This window comes from Coturnix japonica, chromosome 5 (assembly GCF_001577835.2).
Source record: "Coturnix japonica isolate 7356 chromosome 5, Coturnix japonica 2.1, whole genome shotgun sequence".
Classification (NCBI taxonomy): Eukaryota; Metazoa; Chordata; class Aves; order Galliformes; family Phasianidae; genus Coturnix; species Coturnix japonica.
In genome coordinates, this window is record NC_029520.1 from 4,645,102 (window position 1) to 4,670,806 (window position 25,705).

Below are 25,705 nucleotides of genomic sequence, written 5' to 3' on the forward strand. Positions count from 1 at the left end.
AGCACCAAACGCGAACTCCCCGCACCCTCACGGCCCCGTCCCATCACCGCCAAAGCTCTGCGGTCCTTCTCGGATCGCGAAGCCTAGAACGACCCGGTGCCTCACAGCGCATTTCTCCCTGCGGCCGTCGGGACCGCCGCAGCCCGGCTCTGCCCGCACTCTCCGCTTTGGTTGTATCGGAGTCTCCGCTCCCAATGAGGCTCTTTGAGAATAAAAGAGAGCGTTTGTGCCCATTATTCATATCTCGGGAGTCCCGGGCCTTCACTACGTTAAAAGAGCCCCGAACGGACAATTCGCCGTCCGCAGATATTATATTTGTGAAACGCGCCTTTGTCGGAGCTTTTAACACCTTCTTATAACGAATCATTTGTTCTTTTCTCTTTAATTTTGATAGACAATTAGCCATCAAATATACACCAGTTGACTGTAACCGAGCATTAAAGTGCCCTTTATTTAACGCTAATTTAGCATGGCCGCTTTGTTTCACTTTGCCATCCGCGGACCAGGTTTTGTGGTACAAATAGGTGCAATTTGGGGGCACCCCGTCCCTCCCGGCCGGGGCGCTGCGCTTTGTGCCGCCGAGCGGGGCCGCACCGCGCCGAGCGGCACCTGGAGCCGGGGCATTAGCATTGATATGGAGTTAGTTGCGATGTAATCTCCTAAATCTGCCCGAGATTCGGGGAGATAATTACACTTTCGCTGAATTGCCAGGGGTCAGCGTCTCTGTGGACCTGAGGAGTTGATTTACTAACAATGGTGTTACATAAAAAATGGTGTTTGAGATTATAATGTTAATGGATGCAGCCACTGGGGAAAGCGGGCGGGCTCGGCTCATTCGATGGAACTCGCTTCGTGCTTTACACGGATTCAAATCACAGCAGCATTTAATTTAGAGGAACGAGTTCGGCGGTAATTACAGCGCACGGAAAGGTCGCGGCGCCGGAGGAGGGGATTTTCCCCAAGTTGGGATGCGGGGTTCGGCGGATCGGCTCTGCCTGTGCCTCTGCCCGGCCGCAGCCGTGGGGCCGCAACTCCGCGTTTGGGATCGTGGGCCCAGCAGAAACCAGTTCGGAATATCAAGAAGAATTTAAAAAGGGGGAAAAAGGATGATGAAGAAGAAGAAAATAAAATAAACAAATAGGTAGATAAATAAAGAACATGGGAAGAAGAGAGAAGAGGAGAGGAGAGGAGAGGAGAGGAGAGGAGAGGAGAGGAGAGGAGAGGAGAGGAGAGGAGAGGAGAGGAGAGGAGAGGAGAGGAGGAAGGAGAGGAGAGGAGAGGAGAGGAGAGGGAGAGAGGAGAGGAGAGGAGAGGAGAGAGAAGAGAAATAAAGAAAGAGAAAAAAGAAAAGAAGAGTAAAAGAAGAGAAAAAAAGAAAAAAGAAGAGTTAAAGAAGAGAAAAAAAGAAAAAAGAAGAGTAAAGAAGAGAAGAGAAGTAGAAGAAAAGAAAAGAGAAGAAAAGAAAAGAAAAGAAAGAAAAGAAAAGAAAAAGAAAAAGAAAAAGAGAAAAGAAAAGAAAAGAAAAGAAAAGAAAAGAAAAGAAAAGAAAAGAAAAGAAAAGAAAAGAAAAGAAAAGAAAAGAAAAGAAAAGAAAAAAGAAAAACCAATATCTACGGAGGAAATGCCCCACGGGTGGGACTGCAGTGTCCCCGGGGCACAACCAGCTCAGGGCAGCGCTCGGGGCAGGGCACGGAGCAGAGTTTGGGGTCGGGCCGGGAGCTGCCCCAAGCCCGGGACACGACGATGCTCCCGGCGGGGTCCGGCCCGTCCCAACCCGCACACGTCCGCCCAGCACGGGGGGGAAGAGCTGCCCGACGGCCATCGGGACCCAGCACCAGCCCGAGCCCGGACCGGCCGCCGACGGAGGCAGCACAGAGAGACCCCCCCAGCGCAGGAGGCGCGGAGGCTGCGTGTGATCCCCGCGGCCGCGGTGCAGGGGCACAGCCGCGCAGCTCGGCGGCAATCTGTGTGTTAATTGAAAAGTTCTGAATTTTAAGAGGTTGTGACAAGTTATAATTTGTCTCGTCAACGTCTGGGGTCCGCGCACGGCGCTGCAGCTCGGCGCCCCGCTCCGTCTGTCAGCGAGCAGCTCGCCTCGCACTGCCTTCCCCTCGCCCCGCGCGGAAATGACAAATGCGCGCCTTTATCCATACAATTTATTTCATTATTGTTGCCGGCACGAAGCATCACGATCAATCATAAGGAAGTCCAGTTGGCAGGTGTCAATCTCGCTCTGTTTTTGTACGTCTCGGTCTATATTTAATCCAATTACAGGGGTCACGGAGTAAGTGCAAATCCCCTTGTTACAACTCACGTCTTATTCAAGATTTAAAGTAAAAAGTCACCGCGGTCACATGGGCGCGTTGGGACCTCCGCACCGCCGCCCCCTCCCCGCGGGCGCTCCGCGGCGCGGTCGGGCCGGTGCGGGACTTTACGGCTCTTTTCCCGAGCGTTTGTGTGCAAATGAAGGGTCTCGTTATTGCGCGAGCGGAGAGGGAGGCTTTAATGACGGGAGATCTTTCCGCTCATTGCCCTTTCAAATACAATTGTAGATCGAACTCAGCCTTGTCACGTTGAGGAGCGGTGCGTCCCTAACATCCAGGACGTGCCTGTCGGCTCTCGGCGGATTGCATCCCATCACCCCCGGGGAATGCAGCCCGCGTCGGGGCTGCGCGGGGCGAGGGAGGCGCACGGCCCGAGCGGGGTCCCGAGTCGCGGTTATTATGGAAATGTTCGGGAGGAGGGAGAAGGGAGATCATTCCAGACAGCCCGAGCTCAAGTTTTTTTGGCCAAATTAATACCATTAAGAGTCCTCGAGAGGGAAAAAAAAAAAACAAACCCAAAACAACGCGGAGATAACGCTCAGCCACGAAGCGCAAAGAGCTGATTTACGGCTGCGTTTCTTTTTCGAAGCGAAGCTTCCTTTGGATTAGAGCACGTCCTCGGGACGCGCCTCTGCCCGCAGCGGTCCCGCAGCCGCCCCGGACTCCGCACACCGGGCTCAGCCCCGCCCGGCGGGACCCGAAGCGCGGCACTAAAAGGCCTTTCGGTGCCGACCCCGCGGGTTTTGTTCGAGGTTGCGGGGCTGTCGGGCTCCGTCGGGACGGCAAAGAACGAGGCGAAAGCGGCTCAAATCCGAGTCGCCGCAGCGGGGCTGAGCGCGGTCCTGGGGCGAAAGGCGGATGTCAGACGGAGAAAATTCTATCAGACTACGAAATAAACGTGAGGGGGGATAAAACCGAAGTACTGTAGACCACGTACCTTACGCACGGGCGCACGTCCCAGCCAAGCGCTCACCGAGCTCCCTCCTCGCGAGGCGCAGCAGCCCTTCCACTGCCATATTCCCCCGTTCTAGAGGGTTTCCTTCAGGTTACACCGTTTCCCGCAGCGGTCCCGGCCCCGCAGCCCGCACATCGCCGCAGTAAACAAGCGGTTCTGATGTGCTTATTATTATTGCTCAAGTTCTGCTTGGGTAGAGAATTAACGCTCATTATTACACCGCGTGCCGCGGATCGCCCCATCCCTGCGAGCTCGGGGCTTCGGGGCACCTCGGGAAGGGGATTAAAAGAAAGAGCAACTCCTCGTCGCGGTGGAAATCGAAGACGTACAGAGTTTATCAGCGTGCAACGCTCAACGGAGCAACACCCGGAGGGGGCACGGGGGTCCTCGCGCCCATCGCCCAAACACGGGCACACCAGGGACACCCCACGCGGGGCAATGGGGCGCAGCGCTCAGGCTGCCCCGCGTGCTTCGGGAGCATCGCTTTGCAGCTTCCCCCCTCCCTTATCCTATTTATTTTTATTATTTTTATTATTATTATTTTCCTGCGGCCTCTACGGCGCTCCTCAGGCACACGCGGCCCGCTCTCTTCCTCCTCCTCTCGCACCACTCCGCTCTGCTCGGATTTTTCCGAGGAGATAAAAGCGCAAACAGAGCTCGGCGGTGCTGCGAGGGCACCGTGTTCGGCACTCCGCTTTACGCCTCGGCAGCTTCTGGAGAGCGGCACGGCGCGGGGCGGCAGCACCTGGCCCTGCTGCGGGAGCCGTCTCCCGCTGCTGACAGGCGGATAAACGGGCTGGAGCCTCGGCGATCCCGTCTCTCCCCTCCCTCGAGGGCCCCGCCGGGTCGCGGGGTCCTCGGCCCCTTCGTGGCAGCGGCTCCGAACGCGCCTCACGGCCGCAGCCCGGGACCGGGGTCACCCCGCGGGGCCGTACCTCGAGGGGGGGCGGCGGGACGGGCCTCGCAGCCCCCCCGGCTCATCGGCAGCTCCGTTAACACCGAGTACAGTCCCACAGAGCAGCAGGCCGGGGGGGGGGGTGCCTCTGTGCCCGTACGTTCGTTACCCTCTGACACGTGAGCGCCGGTCGTAGCCCCTCTCTGCGGGCGGGGACCCACGTCGGGGCCGGGCACGGCTGCCACAGCCCTAAACGTGGGCCCGGGACGAAGCAGAGCGGGGCGGGGTAGAGCCGTCGGGGACGAGGGGTAACCCAGGAGGCCCCGTCGGACGGGGTGAGGGGCAGCCGGTCCGGGGTAGGGGGGGGGCGGGGGCGATCCCGGCAGCTTGGCCCCGGGCGGGGGCCGTGCCGTCAGTGCCGTCGGGGCGGGCGGCGGCCGGGCTCGTGTCGCCTAAAATGTCTCATTAGCTAAGTACTGTCCGCCGTGACGTCACCGGGGCGGCCCAGCCAATGGGGGAGGCGCTGGCGTGGATATTAAGGGAAAGTTAGTGCAAAGGCAGCACCCCTCTTTTATTGTCATTGACATTTAAACTGTGTGGCAGGTTCCGGCGTAGGAATCGCCGAGCGGAGCCGCCAGGTGCCTCCTCGGGCCGCCGCGCCGCCGGACAGGTAACGGCCCCTCGGTACCCCCACCCCACCGTCGCCCCCGCCCCGTCGGGGCCCGGGGACGAGCGCGCTCCGCGGGCAGCTCGCGGCCCAACAGGTGGGGAGCGGCTGCCGCGCCGTCGGGGGCAGCAGCTCAGGGCCGCGGGACCGTGCGGGCTGCGGGAGGGCTCCGCGCCGCCGTCGGGGGTTCGGAACGGGTGTCGCGGAGCGGGAGGGAGGGGAGAACCGCCGAAGGGCGTTGTGACCCCGAAATAGCGGCGAACAAAGGGCCGGCGGAGAGCCCGCAGACCCGCTTACCTGTGCGAGGCGTCCTCGGGCGCTCCTCGCCGCTGCTGAGCGGCGATATCGCGGTAAATGGACATTCTCCGGCAGCAATAAATCAAACAGCATCTCTGTGAGATCCTCCTCCCTAATTAGAGATGTTTATGGGGACGGTGTTTATCCAGCTGTCACGCCGGGAGAAAGCTGTGACATAATTACCTCTGACCAGAGCCGCTTTTATATGCGCATCCCGCTGACGTATGGCGCGGCGGCACTGAGAGATACGGGATCGGGCGTGGGGTTCGGCCGAGGGAGGACGTTTGCGACCATTACATCCCTTTAACCCAACTTTCGGGCTTCCCAGACGGGGAACGCCGCGATTTCAACTTGTTTCCGAGCGCGACGTGCCGAGGGCCGGGCAGAGGGAGCGACAGCCGCTGCCGGCGCCGTACGCGGGGTAGAGCGGCCCGGTGCTGGGCGGTGTGCGGAGCTCACGGGCGGCCCCGGACAGCTCGGCCGTTGGAAGTGCATTGGGGAAAGGCTTTGAGGGTCCCGAGGTGCGGGATCATAAGCCTCCCCTCTCTCGGTCTGTAATCAAACCCGCTCTGCGCTGGAGAACGGAGCTCGGCTGCTGCTCGTCCCAGACAACGGCATTTAAAGAGCCGCTCCACTCGGCCTTATCCCGCCGGTGCGGTGCTCCATCCGCACGAAGCGGTGCCAAAGTTTGGTTACCAGCTCGGAGAGCCCCGTGTAACTCTGCGCTCTGCGGGTCTCACCCGCTGTCAGCACAGATCCGAATAGGCACGCGGTGTCCCGGAGGCAAAAGCAGCGTAGTCGGAGCCGTCAGGGCTGGTGTATCTCTTCGCTCTCAGACCGGACTGGACAAGGGGACTTTAAGCATTTTTCTGGGTATTAAAAAAGGTACTTCGCAGCCCGGACATTAATCCGAGGAGACGATACGGGGTGTGTAGAGCTGTGCTCAGCGCCCGACAGAGTGCGGCGAGAGGGGACCGCTGTGCGGCACAGAGAGAGCGCTCGGGTGGGGGGGAGATGAAGAGAAGCGTGGAGAGAGGGACGTTACATTAATTAGGGGCAGCAATTAAAGAAAACACAGACAAAAAAAAAAAAATCTGACCACGTATAGTGGTTGCTTACTTTCATATATGTGTGTGTGTATATTATATATATGTGCATATATATACATACACACACACATATAAAACCTATTTTTCTCCCTGCTCTCCTTCCTCCCTCTCCCCCCCTCCCCCCCTTTTTTTTTGTTTGTTTGAATGATGTTCTAAAAACAATAGGGGAAAGTGGAGGCACGGCCGAGTGCGGGAGGTGCCGGTCTCGTGCGGGGCTGCGGGGGCCGGAGGCTTTGCAGGAACAAGAGAGAGGAGGTAGGAATAAAGCAGGCAGCCGCAGGCAGAGCTGTGCCGGAGGGCTTCGCCTTCTCGGAGGGACCGGCAGCGGGGAGGAGGCTGCTGGGTGAGAGAGAAAAGTCAAAGAAAAATCATCACAGGAGCAAGCGGGCGTTTAGTGCGGAGGGCTCCGGGCACGGCGCTCCCCCTCCCCTCCCGCAGCCCCGCCCGAGGACACCGCGTCCCGGCCCCGGGGCGGCTCCTCCCGTTGCGGGGGGGTCCCGTTGCGGGGCTGCCACGGCCACGGGACGAGAAAAATGGCGGCGGGGCCGGGAAGGGCCGGGCCGAACCGGGTGGCAGCGCGGGTCGGACACGGACAGGGCCCCGCACCGCAGCTCTTTCTTTCCTTCAACTTTCGGCTTTCTTCGCCCCCCGACACGCACCGCCGTGACGTCAGCGGCGTTCCCCCTCCCTCCTCCCTCCCCTCTTTGGCACAGGGGGGGCCGGGGGTGGTGGTGAAAGTTTTTTGGGACGGAGGGGACACAAAGGACGCAGAGCGGGTGGGGGGGGGCAGCAGCAGCGCGGCACCGGGACGGGTGTGGGGAGCGCTCGGAGGAGCTGCACGCCTTTCTTCTTCTCCCTTTAACTCTGCGGAAGGGAGCGAAGAAGCGAGAGCAAACCCCAAACTTGCTCGGTTGGTGGAGATTGCTGCGGGAAGAAACTATCCGGGGGTTGGGAGGGGGGGAAGAAAGAGAAGAAAAAAGATAAAAGAGCAAGAAAGCGAAGTGACAAAAGCGAGGCCCGTGGACACGGCTGACTTCCCCCCGGGGCAGCTCCCAGCCCCGCTCCCGAACTCCCCCCGGGGCTGAGTGTCCCCGGGAAGGGGGCGGCACCCGGGGGTCGCTTTGCGGTGGTTCCTCTCTCGCTCCGCACAGTGATGCGGGGAGCTGCGGTCGGGTCCCCCCCCTCTCTGCCCCCTCCCGCTCCCAGGCAGCTCCGGCGGCGCGGGGCGGGCAGTGCCTGCGGCCGCGGCCCATTATCCCGCTCCCATTGAGCGCCCTTTCACTCACATGCAAACTCCTTGGCAGAGTCGTTTGTCTCCTCATTGTACTTTATTTAAGAATGCAATGGTTGTCAGCGCTCTTATTCAGTTTCAAGATACTTTATTGATGAGCTTTGACTTTTAGCACTTTTCACATGTCAAGAGAAGTCAAGTGTATGCGGCTACGACTTCATTTCATGCTCCGCGCGTCCGTCCCTCCCTCCCTCCGCCCGGTGCCTCCCGGAATCCCCGGCCCCTCTCCGTCTTCCCACCGCCGTTCCGCCCCGCATCGGGGGACTCCCCGCTCCCGTCCCCTCTGTCTCCTCGTCCTCGGGGCCCTACACCTGCGGGGCGAGGAGGGGGCGGGGTTCCCCGCAGCCCTCGGCACGTGGGGCGCTGATCCGAAGGGCCCTCCAGGCCCTCTCGAGAGCCCTCCACGAGCTGAGTGCGGCCGAGCCCTGGGGGGCGAGATGCCCCGTTCCGCGCAGCGCCCGCCCCCCCTTCCCCCGCGCTGTGCCCCCTCTCTCCCGTCGCTCTCTGCCCCCCGCCAGCCCCGACCCGACCCCACCTGGGAACGCGCCGCTCCCTCCGCCGCTCAGCACCGCTCCGCCGTGCGCATCGCATCGCGGGGGGCGGCGGGGCCGGGCCGCGGGTGCGGAGCCGGGGCCGGGAGCCGGGCCCATCGTATTCATATGCAAACGGCTGCGCCAATTGAGCCGTGCCGGGCGCGGGGCGGCCAATCGGCGGCGGGGAGGCGATGGCGTCGCTTTGCATAAAGCAATATTTTGTGTGGGAGCGAACGGAGCATTTGCATGTGCGGAATGATTAGTGGGTTTGAAAAGCGAGCCCCGGCCCGGCCTCATTTCCCGCTCTGGTTAAGGCGCAGGGAGGAAGTGTTTTGCTGGAAGATGATGACAGAGGTCAGGCTGTGCTAATGGGCCAGTGAAGAGCGGTGGAGGCGAGGCAGGAGCGGCCGCATCCATTAGCGCGGGGCCGCCAATCAGAGAGGTGTGCTCCGGCCCCGCTCCGCCGCACACCGCGCCCGCTCCGCGCTGACAGCCACCGCGGTGTCAATCTCTGTCTCCTTCCCAGGACCTCGGCATCGCACCGCCGCCGCAGCCTCAGTGGAGACAAACTATTTTGAGGGCGACACTTTGGGAGCACGTCAGTGCCCGGCGGTGCGCCCCGTCCTGCTGACAGCAGCGGTGCCGCGGACGGGATATGCCTCTGCGAGGTGAGTCCGCGTCGCTCCCCGCACCGCTCCGCAGCCCCACGCTGGGCTCCGCTCCCCTCGCTCCCCCTCTCCATCCCATTTGCATTCCGCGAAGCTCCCGGGGAACTTTCCGGCCCGCAGCTCGCAAACTTTCTGCTCTCTCGCGGTGCCCTCTGGACGAGCCGCATTGGGATCTTGCGGCCAGCGGAGCCGCATCCAGTGGCACCGCCGGGCCATGCGGGGCCGTGCTGGGCCGTGCGGGCCCTGTGCGGCTCCGGACGAGACGGAGAGGGCGGGCGGCAGCGGCGGTGCCCAGGGGGCTGCTTTGTGCCGCGGGGCTCGGCCGGGGCTGGGACGCCGCTGAGGCAGGGGCTCGGCAGCAGGAAGACGGGGCTCGGGACTCCGGGGGGAAAGAAGACGGGGAGAAGCACCGCGTAGGCCTAGGCGGCCGGGACCGAGCGGGGCTGAGCGTGATCGAAGGGCCAAGAACACTTCTCGCCACCCCGGGCTCTTCCCGAGCCTCCCCGGCTCCTCCGGGCCCAGCTCCGCTCCGCTCCGGCTGCTGCTGCGCCGTACGGGATCTGCTTCGGTTCTGCTCGTGACCCCCACGATATCGGGCCTGGGATCCCCCTCTGCTCCAAAGCCTTTTTCTTTTTACTTTTCCCTTCTCCTTCTCCTTCTTCTTCTTCTTTTTTTTTCCCCCTTTCTTTTTCTTTTTATCATTATTTTGTAAGGAAGTCGCAAACTTCTCCGCGCAAGCAACAAAGTTGGTCCTTTCCCCCTCGGGTTCTTTTCCCCTCTCAAAGTGCCATCAGAAAACGCAGGTCTGGCTCTCACCCGCCCGGAGGTGTCACACCGCGGTCACTTCGGGAAAGTTGGGATAAAGTTTCGTAGGCCGCCCGCACGGGCAGGTGCTGCGCGGGGCAGAGAGCGGCGGCGGCCCCGTCCCGAGGACATAAAATAATCAAAGGGCCTTCGCCCATAAATGTTTACAGCCGCTGACCTTTCCTGGCGCCCCATCGCACGGCGATTCGTTTTGAGCTTTTACTCCTTCGCCTCGAGAAAGGGAAAGTTTGTCACCCTCACCCCTCGTTGCGTTTCTGCAGAGGGAGGGGGGGCGTGGGGGGGGGAAATATTCCGGAACGTCACCGGATCTGGGCCTGAAGCCCGAGCTGCGAACGGGGCCCAGCCTGCGGAGTTGGGGCCCGCACGGCCCCTCACCGCTCCGCACCGCCGCGGGGCTCCCAAGTCCGGGCTCTGCCGCGGGGCTGAGTTGTGCCCGGTGCCCCGGCAGCCTCCCGCACGGAGCTCGGGCTGCGGCGGCGGTGTGGGCACCTCCGGATTCGGACGGCTGTTTTCTGCCCTTCTTTCCCAGCGCCGGGTGCTGGTGCCAGCGGCGCCGTAAATATTTACTAGGGAACGTCAGCGCGCTGCGAGGAGCGCTCGTTCGGGGCTTCTTCTTGAGGATTTCAGGTTCCTAAAAGGCTCTCTATATCAATAGCAGCGTGGCTCGTCCTGAGTGAATCCCGTCGCACGCGGGAAGAGCAAAATTGATGTTTATTATAGGTGCAAAAGAAAAGGAATGGGTATTTGTAGGCTTGGAAATAAACCAAAGCAAAGCAAAGAAAACCAAAAAATGGAGAGAAAACGAAGGCTGCGACTATTTCATTATTTTAGCTCCTTTTTTTTTTTCCCCTTTTTTTTTTCTTTCTCTCTCTCTCTCACTTTTTTTTTTTTTTTTTTTTTTTTTTTTTTAGCTACCCCCGTGAATGGGCTCTTTATTGTAATTGTCCCTCCCCAATTGAGCGCCCCACTGCGCTGTTGTATCTTTTTACAGCCCCGAACAACGCGCACCAGTAACACAATTACCGCCGATATTTATAACGAGAAGAAATCACTGCTCCATTCTCCCCCGCGCCGCGTTCGGATAAATAAATACTCGGGGGGGAGGGACGGGAGGGGGGAGGGGGGGGGATATGTAAATAAATAAATAAATAGATAAGTGATGGGGGTGCAGATGAAGGGAAGGAGGGGGAGGAAAAAAGCAAACCAATAACAAAATCACAAGCAAAATAAAATAAAATAAATAAGAGATAAAGAAACGGGGAGAAGGGAAAACAAAAAAAAATAATAACAAAACCAATTAGAAAGAGAGAAAAAGAAAAGAAGAAGCTCCCGGGCCGAGCCGTGCGGGGCCGAGAGGAGCGTTCGGCCGCGCTTTGTGCGCGCTGCGCCGGGGCTGCGCGGCCGGGAAGGAGCTCCTGCACCCGGGGTTGGGGTAGCGGAGCAGAATGGAGGCCATTGTTCGCTTTCTGTAGGCTTTGTTCGGCGGTTCTCACCCCCTCCTGTTCGTACTTTTTAAGGCAGTGAGGCGAGGTAGACAGCGTGTGTCACAGTACAGTGCGAAGGGGGAAGATCTAAAGAGGAAAAAAGAAGTTAACCGCGAGGCGCGGAGAGAAAGTTGCGGGGAGAGGGGAAGGGACGGAGGGAAAGAGGCGAACGGGGAGCGGTGCTGCGCTCCGCTAACGCGCTCCGTCTGCTTTGTCCTAGAGGGCCGCCGGGAGTAGAGGCACGCAGATGTGCGAGCCCCCACGCTGCAGGAGAGGACAGCGCGCCCGGCTTCCAGGCAAGTGGCCGCTCCCCGACGCCTCCCCCCGACGCGAGTCTCGCCTCGAGGCCCGAGGCCCCCCCAGCCCTCGGCCCGGCCGGGGGAAATCCTCCCGTGCGGTGCGCGCTGCCCCCGACTAACGCGCGTTTCGTTGCCGCAGACCGCTCCAGGCGAGCCCCGCGGGACCCCGCTGCCCCGGCCCACCATGCAGAACAGTAAGTGCCGCGCGGCCCTGCGCGGCTTTTGCGCTCCCGCGCACGGGCGAGGGGCGGTCGGGCTGCGCGGCGGGGTGCGCGACCTCGGAAAATCGCGGTGGAGGAGGCGTGAGGTCGGGCGTCCCCACCGCGCCCGGGGCCGGCGGCGTCTCCGATCGGGCCGGCGGAACAGATATCATTCGGGTGAAGCCTTTATTTTGTTTAAAGGTCGCGGCGGGCTCTCCAGGCTTTGTGTTAATAACTCCTGGGTGTATATGGTGCCGGGCGTCCAAATTGACACCATATGCTTTCCCATTAGACGGCTGGCCGTACAACACGAGGCGCATAATCATCGCCACTGGGCGAGAGCCGCGCGGCTCTCCAGGGAAATTACCGCGTGATTAAGGCTTAACCTCTTCCGCGAAGCGCCGCGGAGCGCACCCGCAAACTGCGTCCCCTATAACCCCCCCCCCCCGCCCGACGGGGCGCACGCGGAGGAGGAGGAGGAGGCGCCGCTCCCCGCGGCCGCTGCGCGCCGGCGTCGGGTCGGGTCGGGGGGCGGCGGCGCGGTGCCTCCCGCCCGGGTGTCACTTCGCATCCATTGCGCGGGGAGCGCGGCCCCTCGGCCGTGTCCTGCACAGCCCCCGGCTGCCTCCGAGCGCGGCCGCCCTCGGAGGGAAAGCGAGCGGAGTTCAATCTCGTCTGAGTGATATCCAAATGCGGACGGAAAGGGTCGTTTTATCATGCTACTATTTGTCGTGACGATGCAATTTTCAAAAGCAGAGGACTGTCATAAAGTGACACGCCTGCCACAAGTGCTCCAACTGATCTTTTCAATTAGCCTTCCATGCATGATCCGGGGCGACTTCCGCCTATTTCCAGAAATTAAGCTCAAACTTGACGTGCAGCTAGTTTTATTTTAAAGACAAATGTCACAGAGGCTCATCATATTTTCCCCCTCTTCTATATTTGGAGCTTATTTATTGCTAAGGAGCCGGGGCTCTCGCAGCCCATTTATCAGGAGGCTCCGACGAGAGGAGAGCGCAGCGAGCGCGGAGCGGCGCTTCTCCAGGGATCGATCCTTCCCCCCGCCGCAGCCCCAGGTCGGCCGCCTCCGAGCAGCTCCGGCGGGCCGAGCCGCGCCGCGCGGGGATGCGGCGGGGATGCTGCAGGGATGCGGGGAGGACGCGGGGGACGCAGGGCGGATTTTATTTCATTTTTGTTTTTTTTTAAAATTTTTATTTTTTTTACATTTTCGGGGGGCGGCAAAGAAAAAGAAAGAGAAAGAGAGGGAGAGAGAAAGCCATCCGAGGAGCCGACCCCAGCGGTGCGCAGCGCAGCCCCGGCTTTGGGATGCGCTGGGGGGGGGTCGCGGGTTTAGAGACGGGCGGTGCGCGGGGCGGGCGGTGCGGGCCGGCGGTACCAGGGCGCTGTGCTTCCCGCAGGTCACAGCGGAGTGAACCAGCTCGGCGGGGTGTTCGTCAACGGGAGGCCGCTGCCCGACTCCACGCGGCAGAAGATCGTGGAACTCGCGCACAGCGGCGCGCGGCCGTGCGACATCTCCCGAATCCTGCAGGTGAAGGCGGCGGCTCGCCCGCTCCTCCCGGCCCTCTGCCCGCTGCCCGCTGCCCCACGGGCACCCGGGGCCGACCCCGCTCCTACCCACGCTCCAGCCTCACAAATCTGCTGATCGTTGCTGTGTGCGGCCGGACCTCTCGCAGCGTATAGATATTTCTATATAATACCTTTGGAAAAATCTTTTTTTTTTTTTTTTTTTTTTTTTTTTCCCCCCCCCCCCCCCCCTCCCCCCCTCTTCCCTTCCCTCCTTTTTCCCACCCGGTGGTAACCTGCACTCCTGTTACGGCGAGCTCTCTGTAACAAAACGAACTCACCGCTCGGCGTCATTGCAGCTTCCCTCCTCCCCTTTCCCCCTGTATTTACTTACTATCATTTTGTAAGATCCGTTTGCATTTGGCGTGCCTTCGTGGCTTATTCTTATTTTCACTTTTTATTATCATTATTATTTTTTCGGAGAAAAAAAACCGATACCCAACAAACCCTCATGTAACGATCACGAAGCGATGAGCTCCATCGCACCCCTCCCGGGAGCCGTGGCCGCACTCCTTCATTCTGAGCGGACCCGGAGCGCAGCTCCCGGCCCTGTCCGTGCTGTGGTACCGCAGTGCCGAGCTCCGGAGTTAGGGCAGACCTCAGCGGTACCTCCGGAAGGTTTCCTTATGGAACCGATTTTTAATAGACATATATATATATATACCTATATCTATCTATTTGCCGTCCAAACGTTTTTCAAGTAGCACTTTTACGGAGGGTAGGGCCACGAATGTAATTTTTATTTTTATTTTTTAAAGAAAAAAAAAATAAAAAGCCTCTCTCAGTAAGTTCTCATACCATTTAAGGTATATTTTTGTGTTATAGACCCATGCAGATGCAAAAGTCCAAGTGCTGGACAATCAAAACGTAAGCTTGTCATTGTTTAATGCGTACTTAAACAATTCGATTTTTGTCTTGAGATTATTAATAATGTGGTTTTCTGTCCGCTTCCTTATCCAGGTGTCGAATGGATGTGTGAGTAAAATTTTGGGCAGGTATTACGAAACTGGCTCCATCAGGCCCAGGGCGATCGGAGGTAGTAAGCCGAGAGTAGCGACTCCCGAAGTTGTAAGCAAAATAGCGCAGTATAAACGAGAGTGCCCCTCCATCTTTGCGTGGGAGATTCGAGACAGATTACTCTCGGAGGGGGTCTGTACCAACGATAACATACCCAGTGTAAGTCCACGAGAGAAACCTCGCTGTGTGCTGTGTGGTGCTGGGTAGCTGTAGCCTCTGCCTCCTTTGTTGTGCTATCAGTGAGCGGAGAGCAGGTTCGCATCATTTGCATGTGGCAGGGTCAGGCGCAGGTTTTTTTTTCGTACAGAATCTGACAAATGCCTTTAAGCGGGGTGGGGGGTTGGGGGGGGAGGGGGGGGGAAGGAAAGCGACAAACAACGCGGTCATCCCCAGCGCCCGCACCGCACCGCGAGCATCAGCCGCAGCGTCGCTCCGGTGGCGCAGCGCGGGGCTCGGGGCCGGGGTCGGGAGTCGGTAGGAGAGGGGCTGTAGGCGGCTCGGGGGCAGCGCTACCGCCCTACCATTGCCTTCTGTCCTTTGCCTTGCAGGTGTCGTCGATAAACAGAGTCCTCCGCAACCTGGCTAGCGAAAAGCAACAGATGGGTGCCGACGGGATGTACGACAAGCTAAGGATGCTGAACGGGCAGACGGGGACATGGGGCACCCGGCCCGGCTGGTATCCCGGCACCTCGGTACCCGGGCAGCCCGCACAAGGTGAGAGCCGCGCGGGTCGGGCAGCTGCGCCCAGATGTGCCCAGATGTGGTGCTCAGATGTGGCCCCAAGGAGGTGGTGCCCAGCCGCGGGTGCCCCCGCTCCGGGGTCAGCTCCCTGCGAAGGGCAGGCGGCGGTCCCTCCTCGACGGGAACAACTTCGTAAATATAGGGAAGTGTTTATCCTGAAGATTAATAGGTATCGGTTGTAGGAATGACAAGGGGATAATATGAAGGATAATGGGATGCCGCGTTACCCACTCGGGATGGTTAATGGCCGTGTCTGAGAGCGGCTCTCCGGCCGCTGCTGCTCCCCTCGAGGAGGTGCCCGCACACAACAACCTGCTTTTTGTTTTCGCCCCGCGAGGAAAAAAAAAATCGGTAACAGTGTGCGGAATATCTGGTACAAAGGATGTTTCTGTCGCACGCAAGAATTTGTTATGGGAACAATTCTGTCGCTATGTAATTGCTCATTAGAGATCGTTTTGTTTCTCATTAAGGCGACATGAATAAGCGTCTAGTTGAAGGAGACAGCTGTAGAAATGTTCCACAGGAGACCTCTGGACACGATATGGCACCGCTTGCCAATTAGACATGTCAGTTTTAAGAGAAGAAAACAATCTATGAAGGACACCAGAAAGATAGAGAGCGGCCCTCGCTCCCCCCGCCCCCCGCTTTTTTAGCCCACTTTCCCTTCTGCGCCCCGATGCCCCCTCGCAGCCCGGCCAGAGCCCTCCGCACCGCTACCTGCGGGCTGCCCCGGCCCCGCAGCGCCCAGCGGAGCAGTGCGAAACCCTGAGCCCGGCGGGAGGGGCAGGGCAGAGCTGCCCTGGGCGCTCGGGGGAACCCTCAGAGCGGGTTCGGGGCACCCCGAAAGGAGCGGGGAGAGAAAGGAGTAGGGGAGAAAGCGGAGCCGGAGCGAGCGGGACGGCTGTGAGCTGGAATATTCACGCCGCCGCTGGCGTTTTTCCCTTGCAGGGGAATGTTACCGGATTTTAAGAGTCCATTACTCAAAAAGCATAAGGCGAGGTTAGGTCTCAGAGGGGCACAAATATGGTCTCAATCTGATAAACGCCATGCGGCGGTGAATAAAATAATGGATACGCGGGGGCTGACAGAACAAAAAAGAGACATCTCTATCCGGGAGAAACTCTCCAGCGATTTAGCGGGTTTAGGGATCACCGCGACACTGTTTCTTATCTTTTTTTTTTCCCTCCCTCTCTTCTAAGTCTAAAGCCTTCTATAGGATTTAGACACTTTCTCTTTCAACAGATGCTACAATGTTTTGATCCCGGCTCTGTGGCTGAGCGGTGCCGCAATTGGTTCGCTATCTTTTTTTGCTCGTTTTCCGCCTCGCTGAGTTCGGCACTGAGAAACCCAGCAATGATTTTATTTCCCAGCGTCTCTCTCTTTTTTTTTTTTTCTTCTTCTTCTTTTTTTTTTTTTTTTTTTTTTTTTTTTTTTTCCAGGAAACAAATCCTATGCCCAGCGTCAGATGGTCTGGCCATAGGATAATAGGGACGGACATTCACTCCCTTTCTTACGGATTAGGTCTGGAAGGTGGAACAGCCCTATTATTGAGATCGCTCCTTTTAGGGCCTTCTTAAAAAAAAAAAGAGAGAGAGAGAAAGAGAGAGAGAGAGAAAAAAAAGGGCAGCGGAGGGGCTCCCGGAGAGGAGACGTCTTAATTGTCCGCGCGGGTGTGCGGGAGGACCGAGAGCCGCGGTGGGACGCAGCGCCCGCCCGGCCCGGCCCTGGGGGCAGCAGCGCTCGGGTAGCGGGTCGCGGGGCGCGGGGCGGACAGTGATGGATGAGGGCGGTGGCGGAGGTGAGGCTGCCGCCCCCGGGCCGGGCGGGCGGCCCCCGGAGCTGCCACCAGCGCTTGGCAGGGCGGCGGCCCCGCCGCGACGGCGCGGCCCGGGCGGGGCGGCTTTGTGTGCCCTGAAAGGCAGCCCCCGGCTATTCACCCGCCGGCGGCCGCCTCAATGGGGCTGCGGCCGCCCATATGGTGGCCGCTGCGGCTGAATCCCCGTGTTTAAATGGGGGAGAAAGCGCGGGTTTTAAAACATTTCAAAGTGGTTGAAAGGGTCCCACCAGATCCCGTCACAATTCCCCCCGCGCTTTGAAGGCCGGGGCCATTGTGAGCCGATTAGAAATGATATTACTTGAAAGTCGATTTCCCACAATATTTCAAGGGTGTCGCGGGAGCGTCGAGCCGTATTCGTGCCGTAACTTCGCGGCTGGAATGATTAGCATTCGGCGGCCCCCCGCTCCCTCTCCGCTTCCCCTTTGAGGATGCGGAGAGCCGCTCGAAGCGGGGCCGGGACCGTGGCCGCGCTGCCCGCAGCCGTGCGGGGCCGCTCAGAGCCGGGAGCGCCCGGGGAGAGCCGTGCCAGGCGCTCAGCTGCGCTCCGCTCCGCCGCGAGCTCCTCGCCGCCGTTCCTTTGAAAATTACATGTTAAAATTTTCAAAGAAATCTTACTTTTCTCTCTGGTGCGCCGCGTTTACAAAGAATGGACGGTCCTTTTATCTAAATATAAAATTCCATTTTCGGCAATTATAGCCTGTTCTTGGTGATGATATAATTACAGCTGTGCTCAGTAATAGGTGTCAAGGCGATGCACACTCATACAATAGTTGAATAAAACTGCAGAACAATGCAGGCACTTCTAAATTCACAACCTTTAAAATGAAATTGACTGTGCAGAATTCAAATAAAAACGGGATAAATATTTTTTAAAAAAGATTACAAGCTTGGTTTGGTTCCTTAATAGCATTTTCTGCAAACCTATCAACATCTAATTGATTAGATGGGAATTACTGATTATGGATAAGCCGAAATACCGAACATCGCTCTTTTAAGTCTAGCAATAGGTAAATACGTTGGGTGGGCAGAGGGGGCTGCCCCGGTGCTTTGGCAGCATCCGGATAACGAATCCACACCTTTTTAGGGCTTGTAGGCAGATTTCATCCCGGAGGAAAAATAATGTGAAATATAGAGAGGGCGGTTGTAATTCTCTGTTTGGAACTCTTATGGTAGTGCAGCATCCCTGTGTTAGCGGTGTCATCGGGGCCACACCGCTGTGGTACCCGAGATTGTTTTAGGAAGGGGGTCAGCTGCTCAGCCCCTGTTCTGGTTGAGCTCCTCCTGGTCGGGCTTCCGAGGTGCCATGTCGCCGTCTCACCTCTGCGCTCTCCTTCCCACAGACGGCTGCCCGCAGCAGGAGGGAGGAGGGGAGAACACCAACTCCATCAGCTCCAATGGGGAAGATTCCGATGAGGCCCAGATGAGACTTCAGTTGAAAAGGAAGCTGCAGAGAAATAGGACATCCTTTACCCAAGAGCAAATAGAAGCCCTTGAGAAAGGTGAGCGACATTTTGCTGCCACTGCGGTAGGAGAGAAAAGCAAGAGACACCCTGGCTACATTAGGAGCTGAGCAGATTCCTGGCATTCACGTGCCTTATAGAGATACCGACAGCTCTGAGGCCCCTGGCTCCTTCCATGCCATTTCATTCCGACCCCCATCGATGGCTGCGGAGAACAGAAAGGGCAGCGCAGGGCTCAGTGCAGTGCTGCACTCCTGGCTGACCTCCTCCTGCTGGGTGGTGGTGGGGCAGGGAACTGAGTACCAGCATAGCAGGGTACTGGATGCTGGTAGGACAAGGCACTGGGTACAGGTAGGACTGGGTGCTGAGTGCCAGCACCATGCTTGCTCCCCATCCCCAGTGCTGCTGCTGCCCAAGGCTGGCAGCCAGTGCCCTTTTCCCCAGCCGTGGCCGGCTCACTGCCCAGATTTCCTGCCATCATGCAGCCACGTGCCACTCGGCTTCTTGGTCATGGGGTCAGGGTACCATGGGAGCTCCTCACAGGGGTAAGAATATCATGCTCAGCCCCAGCCCTGCCATGGCCCACAACCTGGGGTCCTTCCCAGCACACATTTATTCAGGGAGCTCAGCGCTGCCTCACAGCACTGATTCTTGCAGGCACAGTCGGTGCGGCTGTGCCACAGGGCTGGACTTGACCATCAGCCACACTTGTTCTCTACAACTCACATGGCAATACTTCTCCTTGCAGAGTTTGAGAGGACCCACTATCCCGATGTGTTTGCGAGAGAGCGACTAGCTGCTAAAATAGACTTGCCTGAAGCAAGGATACAGGTACAGAGATGCCACATTGTTACCACTGTTATCATTCTTCCTTTTACCAGCGTAATTTGTTATGAGTGGCTTCCTGAAGCCAGGTGTTAGGCTGGGTGTTTGCCCATCTCCTCCATCAGGAAGTAGCAGCAGATGGGGTTGGCTTTGCTGTGCTGTGGGGCAGCTCTGTGCTGGGTGCCCTGGGGAGCCACATGCCCTCGCCCCACCGGGCCACTCACGCCTCAAACGCTGTGCTTCCAGGTGTGGTTTTCTAACAGAAGGGCCAAGTGGAGAAGGGAGGAGAAGCTGCGGAATCAGCGGAGACAAGCCAGCAACACTCCCAGCCACATCCCCATCAGCAGTAGTTTCAGCACAAGCGTTTACCAGCCGATCCCACAGCCGACCACCCCCGGTAATGCAGCCAACCCGCCCGCGTGAAGCCATCCTCGGGACACCGAGACCGTGGGACTGTGCCACCGAGCGCAATTGTGGTTAAACTAATGTCTCCATCTATCTGTCTATTCTATTATAGTTTCCTCTTTCACATCAGGTTCCATGTTGGGCAGGACAGACACGGCGCTCACAAACACGTACAGCGCGCTGCCGCCCATGCCCAGTTTCACCATGGCCAACAACCTGCCTATGCAAGTAAGCACAGCATTGCAGAAAGGGCATGGTGCTCGGATGAGCGCTGCTCTGGGATTTCAGAAGGGAAGGGTCCTCAAAACGGTTGATGGTTGGATGGCTTGAGGGTTGGACTAGATGGTCTTAGTGGTCTCTTCCAACCTTACAATTGTGAGGCAGCAGGTCCGGTGTGAGGAACCCCATTTCAGATAAGAATGCCCACCCTGAGATTAAGGCATGGCAACGGGGCTGTGTGCTGTCGGAGTGCTGTTGGAGTGCTCCGCTGCAGGAGGGAAGCGCGTGAGGGACACCTGAGTGAGGGGAGGGTGCGATTAGCATCAGTGGTTCTGCCAGCTAAGCCAGAATTGCAAGAGCTGTCAATCCTCATGCCTGAAAGCATTAGCTGATCACCAGCTGGGTGAGGAAGAAATCTATTCCTTTGGGGTCCGTTTCTATAGACCTTTCAGATGCAAAATTCCTCCTTTTTTAATGGTGGGGTTGGCCTAGGAAGGTGCTGGCCAATTACGGGAGCTGTGCAGCTTTGTCTGAGGCATGCAGCATTGACCACTGCTGGAGACGGGCGAGCCGATTAGAGAGCCTGACTCCTTCGCCGCGGCAATTACCATGTTACTAATTGCTGAACCAAAATTAACCAAATAAAGTTAGAGTCTCTCAAGTTCAGGGAAAGGAATTGCGCCGGTTAAGCCCTTATTTCACGATATTGGAGGCGGGCAGCGCAGCCGACAAAGGATCAAAGAGGGCTGTAGGCAGGGCTGTGGCCCTGCTGGGCCTTCCCTGCTCCCGTGGCTGCCTGACAGCCACCTCTGGGTGGAGGTGTGGTGTGAGCAGGTCTCTGTGGCCGTGTTGTGCCACTGGCACCTTTGGGTGGAGGGGATGTGTGCGGGTATGCCAAGACGCTGAGCCCCAGGGCTGTCCCCACACCTAACGTTGCTCTATCTTTGCAGCCCCCGGTACCCAGCCAGACCTCCTCCTACTCTTGCATGCTGCCCACCAGCCCGTCAGTGAACGGCCGGAGCTATGACACCTACACCCCTCCGCACATGCAGACACACATGAATAGCCAGCCCATGGGCACCTCTGGCACCACTTCCACAGGTGAGCAAGCGGGCTCAGCTGGGGAGGGGGTGGGAGGCACTGGGTTAATGAGGCCATGCCCACAGCTGGGTGGGGTGAGGCTTCTGAGGGAGCTCACTAGCCTTTTGCAGACCTCGTTGTGGCTGAGCACAGCAGCATTCACTGTGGTGCTAGGCACTGGCACAGCCATGCTTGCTGCAAAGTGAAGTGTGCACGGGGCTGAGCATGTCACTGCTGCGTCTACACCAAAGGATGCTGCTTGCCAGGGCTCTGTTATCTAAGAGGCAGGTAACTCTGGGAGCACTGACCCGTGCTAATAAGGCACAACAGGGTAAAAGGTTGTCAGTATCACCGGGAGCAACAGAGGGACATTTAAAAAAATAGGAATGTTCAGTGTATTTTAGGCTGAGTTCCCAGTGGATAGCATAGAGCTGGGGCTCTGCCACTTACCTCAAATATGACAGTTTATTCATAACAGCTCGAATATATGCACATAGGCTTTGAAAGCGTATCCTCCCCCAGCCCATTCCTGCAGGCTGGTGGATACAAGGCATCATACGAAACTGAAATGGGTGAGCAAATATTGTGCTATCTATAGAAAAGCTAAAATATCCATTTTCCCACTCAATTTTCAGGTCTCATTTCCCCTGGAGTGTCAGTTCCAGTTCAAGTTCCTGGCAGTGAACCTGATATGTCTCAGTACTGGCCAAGATTACAGTAAAACATGTGTTAATTCTGTAAATGACTATATGGACAACAGTTGGATGTTCAGCAGTATTTTCTAAAGGAAGAATGGCTCTCAGAGTACTTCTGTACTGCAACTGTGCCCTACGATGTAACACATGGAAAAGACTCTAACATGGACCTTTGTACACTGAAGGCATTATATCGGTTGGAACAAATCTTCATTTTGGTATCCAAACTTTTATTCATTTTGGTGTATTATTTGTAAATGGGCATTTGTATGTTATAATGAAAACAAAACAAAACAAAAAAAAGAACAATGTAGACTGGATGGATGTTTGATCTGTGTTGGTCATGAAGTTGTTTTAAGAAAAAAAAAAAAAAAGGAAAAAAAAAAAGAAAAAAAGAAGCCATGATCAACAAGCTTTGCCACGAATTTAAGAGTTTTATCAAGATATATCGAATACTTCTACCAATCTGTTCATAGATTATGGATTGACGTTCCAAGTTTGTATCATTCCATTGCATATAATTAAACCTGGAACAATACGCACTAGATTTATGTAAGAAAAATATCTGTTGGTATTTCCAAAGGTTGTTAACGGACGAAGCTATGTGCAAACAAGGGTTAAGAGAGAACTTCGACGGAGAAAAGAGTTTGATAGATAAAAGGTAGATTGTGTCTTCGATATAATCCAATTTGTTTTATGTCGAAATGTAAGTATTTGTCTTCCCTAGAAATCTCCCAGAATGATTTCTATAATAAAGTTAATTTCATTTATATTTGACAAGAATATTCTATAGATGTTTTATACACATTTTCATGCATCATACGTTTCTTTTTGGTCGGCAAAAAGTTAATTGTTCTTAGATATAGTTGTACTACTGTTCACAGTCCAATCATTTTTGTGCATCTAGAATTCATTCCTAATCAATTAAAAGTGCTTGCAAGAGTTTTAAACTTAAGTGTTTTGAAGTTGTTCACAACTACATATCAAAATTAACCATTGTTGATTGTAAAAACCATGCCAAAGCCTTTGTATTTCCTTTATTATACTATTTTCTTTTTAACCTTATAGTGTGGTGTTGCAAATTTTGTTACTGTGCTAGGTTAACCTTACTCAGTTTAATGTTGAGCTTATTTTCTGCTTGCAGTAAGGAGGGTTCTCATGAGACGCTGGCACCTCCAGCAGCCCGTAATTGGGGCTGATGGAAAGAGGATGGGTTCTCATCTCTAGCAGCAGTAAGGGTGCAGGAGGCTGTGGATTTAGCCTGTGTTTCTGGGCTGCTCCCAAGGAATGGCATTGCTGAGCAGGGCTCCCAGCCGGCAGCTCGAGCCGTGCTGCTGTTTATACGTGGCATACACAGAAATGCATGTGTGCACGAATGTATGTTCCTGGCTTCTAAAAACGGGTTTTTGTTAGGATGTTTGAGAAGAGAAAACAAGCTGTGTTTTTAACAGGCTCTTTGGGAGAGTGAATACCATCCTTTTATATCGCCACACAGCACAATCTTAGTGTAATTTTCCATTGAACTTGTAACCTGGTTAATACCTCAATGCGCTTTGTGTGAGGGTTGTTAGTGTGGGCGTGGGTGGAGAGCTGCATGTCAAGGAATAATGAGAGAAGACAAATCAACAGGCAGCAACAATGCGAGCTGGGACTGGCTAGTGAAAGCTGGAGGCCTTTAGTCACTGGCAGGAAAGCCAAACATTCCCGGACCCCGAGCCTGGCTCATTGTGGTGCTGCTGGCGCTGGCCATGCTGTGCTGAAACACACGGCTCTCTTGCCTGAAAGGCCGGGATGTGGGGAGCGCCGAGTCAGAGCCTGGCCCTCACAAACAGCCTTTGTGAGGCAGAGATGCTATCGGGGCCAGTTATGTTTTCCTTTCTGCTCGCTGCAGCACATTTGTAGCAGCTGATAACGCCACGGTGCGAAGTGAGAGCAGCAAAGTTGCAGGGCTGCCTGCAGACAGGGTCACACGCATGGAAGGGCCGAGTCCTTTAGGGACAAAGAGCAGCCATGCTCAAAGCATGATATGATAGCTCATAACATTGTGAGCAGGACCATGAGGTTAAAATATTTCTTTTTAATTGATGCTGGTCAGTCATTAGATCAACTGTAAATAGTTTTAATTACCTGGAAGTTATCAATTTGAGAATATTAACTACACAGGGAGTTTATTTTTGTTCGTCGCTACATTGGTAAGACGCATGCCCTTGCATTGTTTATTATTTTCCTTCTCTGGCTGGATAGCACTAACACCGCAGTGGGCAGGTCCCTCATGCGTGGTGAACTTGACCCAGGGAACAGCTGATGGGAGGTGCAAGCCCAGTGGTTGTCACCCCCTCGCCTTGTGTATCTCCACCACTGTAGCCTGTTCCTCATCACCAGCTCCCAGAGCATGAGCTGCCCGTAGCTGGACACCTGCTCTTGGCGATGGGGGTGGGCAGGGAGATCCTGTCTCATGCACCTTCATCTCCTGAAGGAGGCAGGGCCTTGCAGTTATTTGGGCAGCAGAGAGGAGAGCTTTCTAGTTCGCTGGCTCGCTGTTGTGCCCCGCGGAAGCAGGTCGGCGGGGAAGGCCATGGCTGGCTGCACATCGGGGAGCAGTAGGGACACGGCGAGCCTCGGAGAGCTGCGTGCCGGGGGCACAGGGCTGCCGTGCCTGCTTTGTGGTTGGGAATTTTCCCCAGGGTGGGGGCTTGCCAGTGTGGTGTAGAAGGGAGCTGCGTGCAGCTGCAGCTGCCTTGTCCAGCAGCTCAAGGAACAAACTGAAAGCTCTGCTCTGAGTGGTACCTAAAGCCCATTCGCATCCCTCTTCTTCCAGAGCTATGTAGCTTGCTAAGCCCGAAACCCACTGCTGTGTGCTGCTCAGCCTAACACAGCCTATTTCCAAGGGTCTCTGCCTTTTACCACTAAAATCAGTGGGAGTTTCGCTATTGACTTCAATAGGAACGAGGCATTTCTGTGCACTGGGTTAAAATGTATTTCATAATAACACCTTATACTTTATTTATAAGCCCCTCCTAAGGCATTTCACAAATTATAGTCACACAAGAATTGATGTGTGAGCGCCGTCTTAATAACACCGTATTTTGTATTTCAAATATTGTGTTCCAGATACAATATTTACATCACAAGTGAAAAGGCTGCTAACCTACCCGTTATTGTTCCGAGCAGACAGATGACGAGCCGCAGTGCTCACAGACACGCGTGCAGTGGTGCCCATGGCAGTGCTGCCTTGCACCGCGCTGATCCGGGTTTGGTTTTGGGAGGTAAGCAGCAGTCAGACCGTAATGCCTGTCAGAGAGTGGAAAGGGGGCTGCACCCTTTTTTTCCTCTTTATCTGGGTCTCTCTTCATAAAAATATACAAATGCTGGTTTATTTTGGGCAGCCTAATGTGGGGTTGATCTTTTGGGAAGAGATTGCCTTTGCAGAGATGAGCCTGGGACTGGTAGCACACAGAACCCTGCCTCAGGGTTTTCAACCATCACTAGTCCTATTTTTTTGGACAGGAACGATGTCAGGGCCTTCCCTCCTTGCCCTGCATGCGGCCTAATTCCCTCGGCCAGACTCCAGCCACCCCAGAGGCTCCCCATGGCCAGAGGAGTGGACAGCCGCATGCAGGCCTCCAGCAGAGGCTGCCTTGCCTCCAGGCACCTGACAGCCCTCACGTACGCTGCAGCAGCCGTGCTGTGAGGGCTGCGGGCTGTGGTTCCCCTCCCTGGGGACGACGAGCTCTTCCAGCTGCACCCGCAGAGGTGGGAGATGCACAGATAACCTCCGCCATATCAGCTGATGGAATTCTGAGATGTTTATGAGCAGTTATTCAGTAGGAATTACATATAGGGTGCCAGGATTATGATTTACATGGAACTGTTTTTACCCCTAATGTTTCTCTGCAAATTTGGCTTCATATCCAGACTCACATCCTGCAGTCAGCAGCTCTGTGATTCGTGTTCTGCAGGGGAGGGCTTATTTATTTTTAAAACTCCCTCTGCCAGACTGGATTAAATAAAAGATCAGTCATTTAAGTTTTATAATTTTTTTTGCTTTTAAAGAAGCAAGTTGTCCACTTGGATTTCTCTGAATTCAAGTCAATACCATCCCTTTGCAGATGAGGCGTTCAGACCCCAGCATCACTCTTTAAAGCAGGATTCTGTTGGGCCCCAGGGCTTTCTGGTCCATGATTCAGCTGCTCCATGTGAGTTGGTGTTCACCTGTTTGGACAAGGGTAGACTGAAAACTCCTCAAGGCCAGGCCTGCAGAGTGGGATTGCTCCTACATATATTTCCCTGCTGTA

At 56.2% G+C, this 25,705-nt stretch overlaps 1 protein-coding gene and 1 long non-coding RNA gene across 17 annotated transcripts; one reads left to right on the forward strand and one right to left on the reverse strand.

The window, feature by feature from the left end:
• Positions 1-1,888: 1,888 nt before the first annotated feature.
• On the reverse strand, positions 1,889-6,351 carry LOC107314353. Of its 2 annotated transcripts, none has more exons than XR_001555373.2 (3): positions 5,139-6,351; positions 3,262-3,464; positions 1,889-3,166 (listed from the first exon to the last, which is right to left on the reverse strand). It is a non-coding gene; the product is annotated as an uncharacterized LOC107314353 (long non-coding RNA). The 2 variants fall into 2 exon arrangements; XR_001555372.2 differs by having other exon boundaries at positions 3,262-3,467.
• Positions 4,744-21,805, forward strand: PAX6 (paired box 6). 15 transcript variants are annotated; one of them, XM_032445208.1, is made up of 14 exons: positions 4,765-4,844; positions 8,598-8,739; positions 11,269-11,344; positions 11,487-11,541; positions 12,966-13,096; positions 13,957-13,998; positions 14,092-14,307; positions 14,697-14,862; positions 18,067-18,225; positions 18,935-19,017; positions 19,258-19,408; positions 19,529-19,644; positions 20,586-20,736; positions 21,351-21,805. In XM_032445208.1, the coding sequence occupies exons 4-14, from the start codon at positions 11,532-11,534 to the stop codon at positions 21,434-21,436; spliced, it is 1,311 nt and encodes a 436-aa protein (XP_032301099.1). In that variant the 5' UTR covers positions 4,765-4,844; positions 8,598-8,739; positions 11,269-11,344; positions 11,487-11,531; the 3' UTR covers positions 21,437-21,805. The 15 variants fall into 15 exon arrangements, with proteins under 15 accessions (XP_032301100.1, XP_032301099.1, XP_015718966.1 ...); XM_015863476.2 differs by lacking the exon at positions 4,765-4,844 and adding an exon at positions 8,330-8,513; XM_032445209.1 differs by lacking the exon at positions 13,957-13,998 and having other exon boundaries at positions 4,744-4,844; positions 19,547-19,644.
• Positions 21,806-25,705: the final 3,900 nt, after the last annotated feature.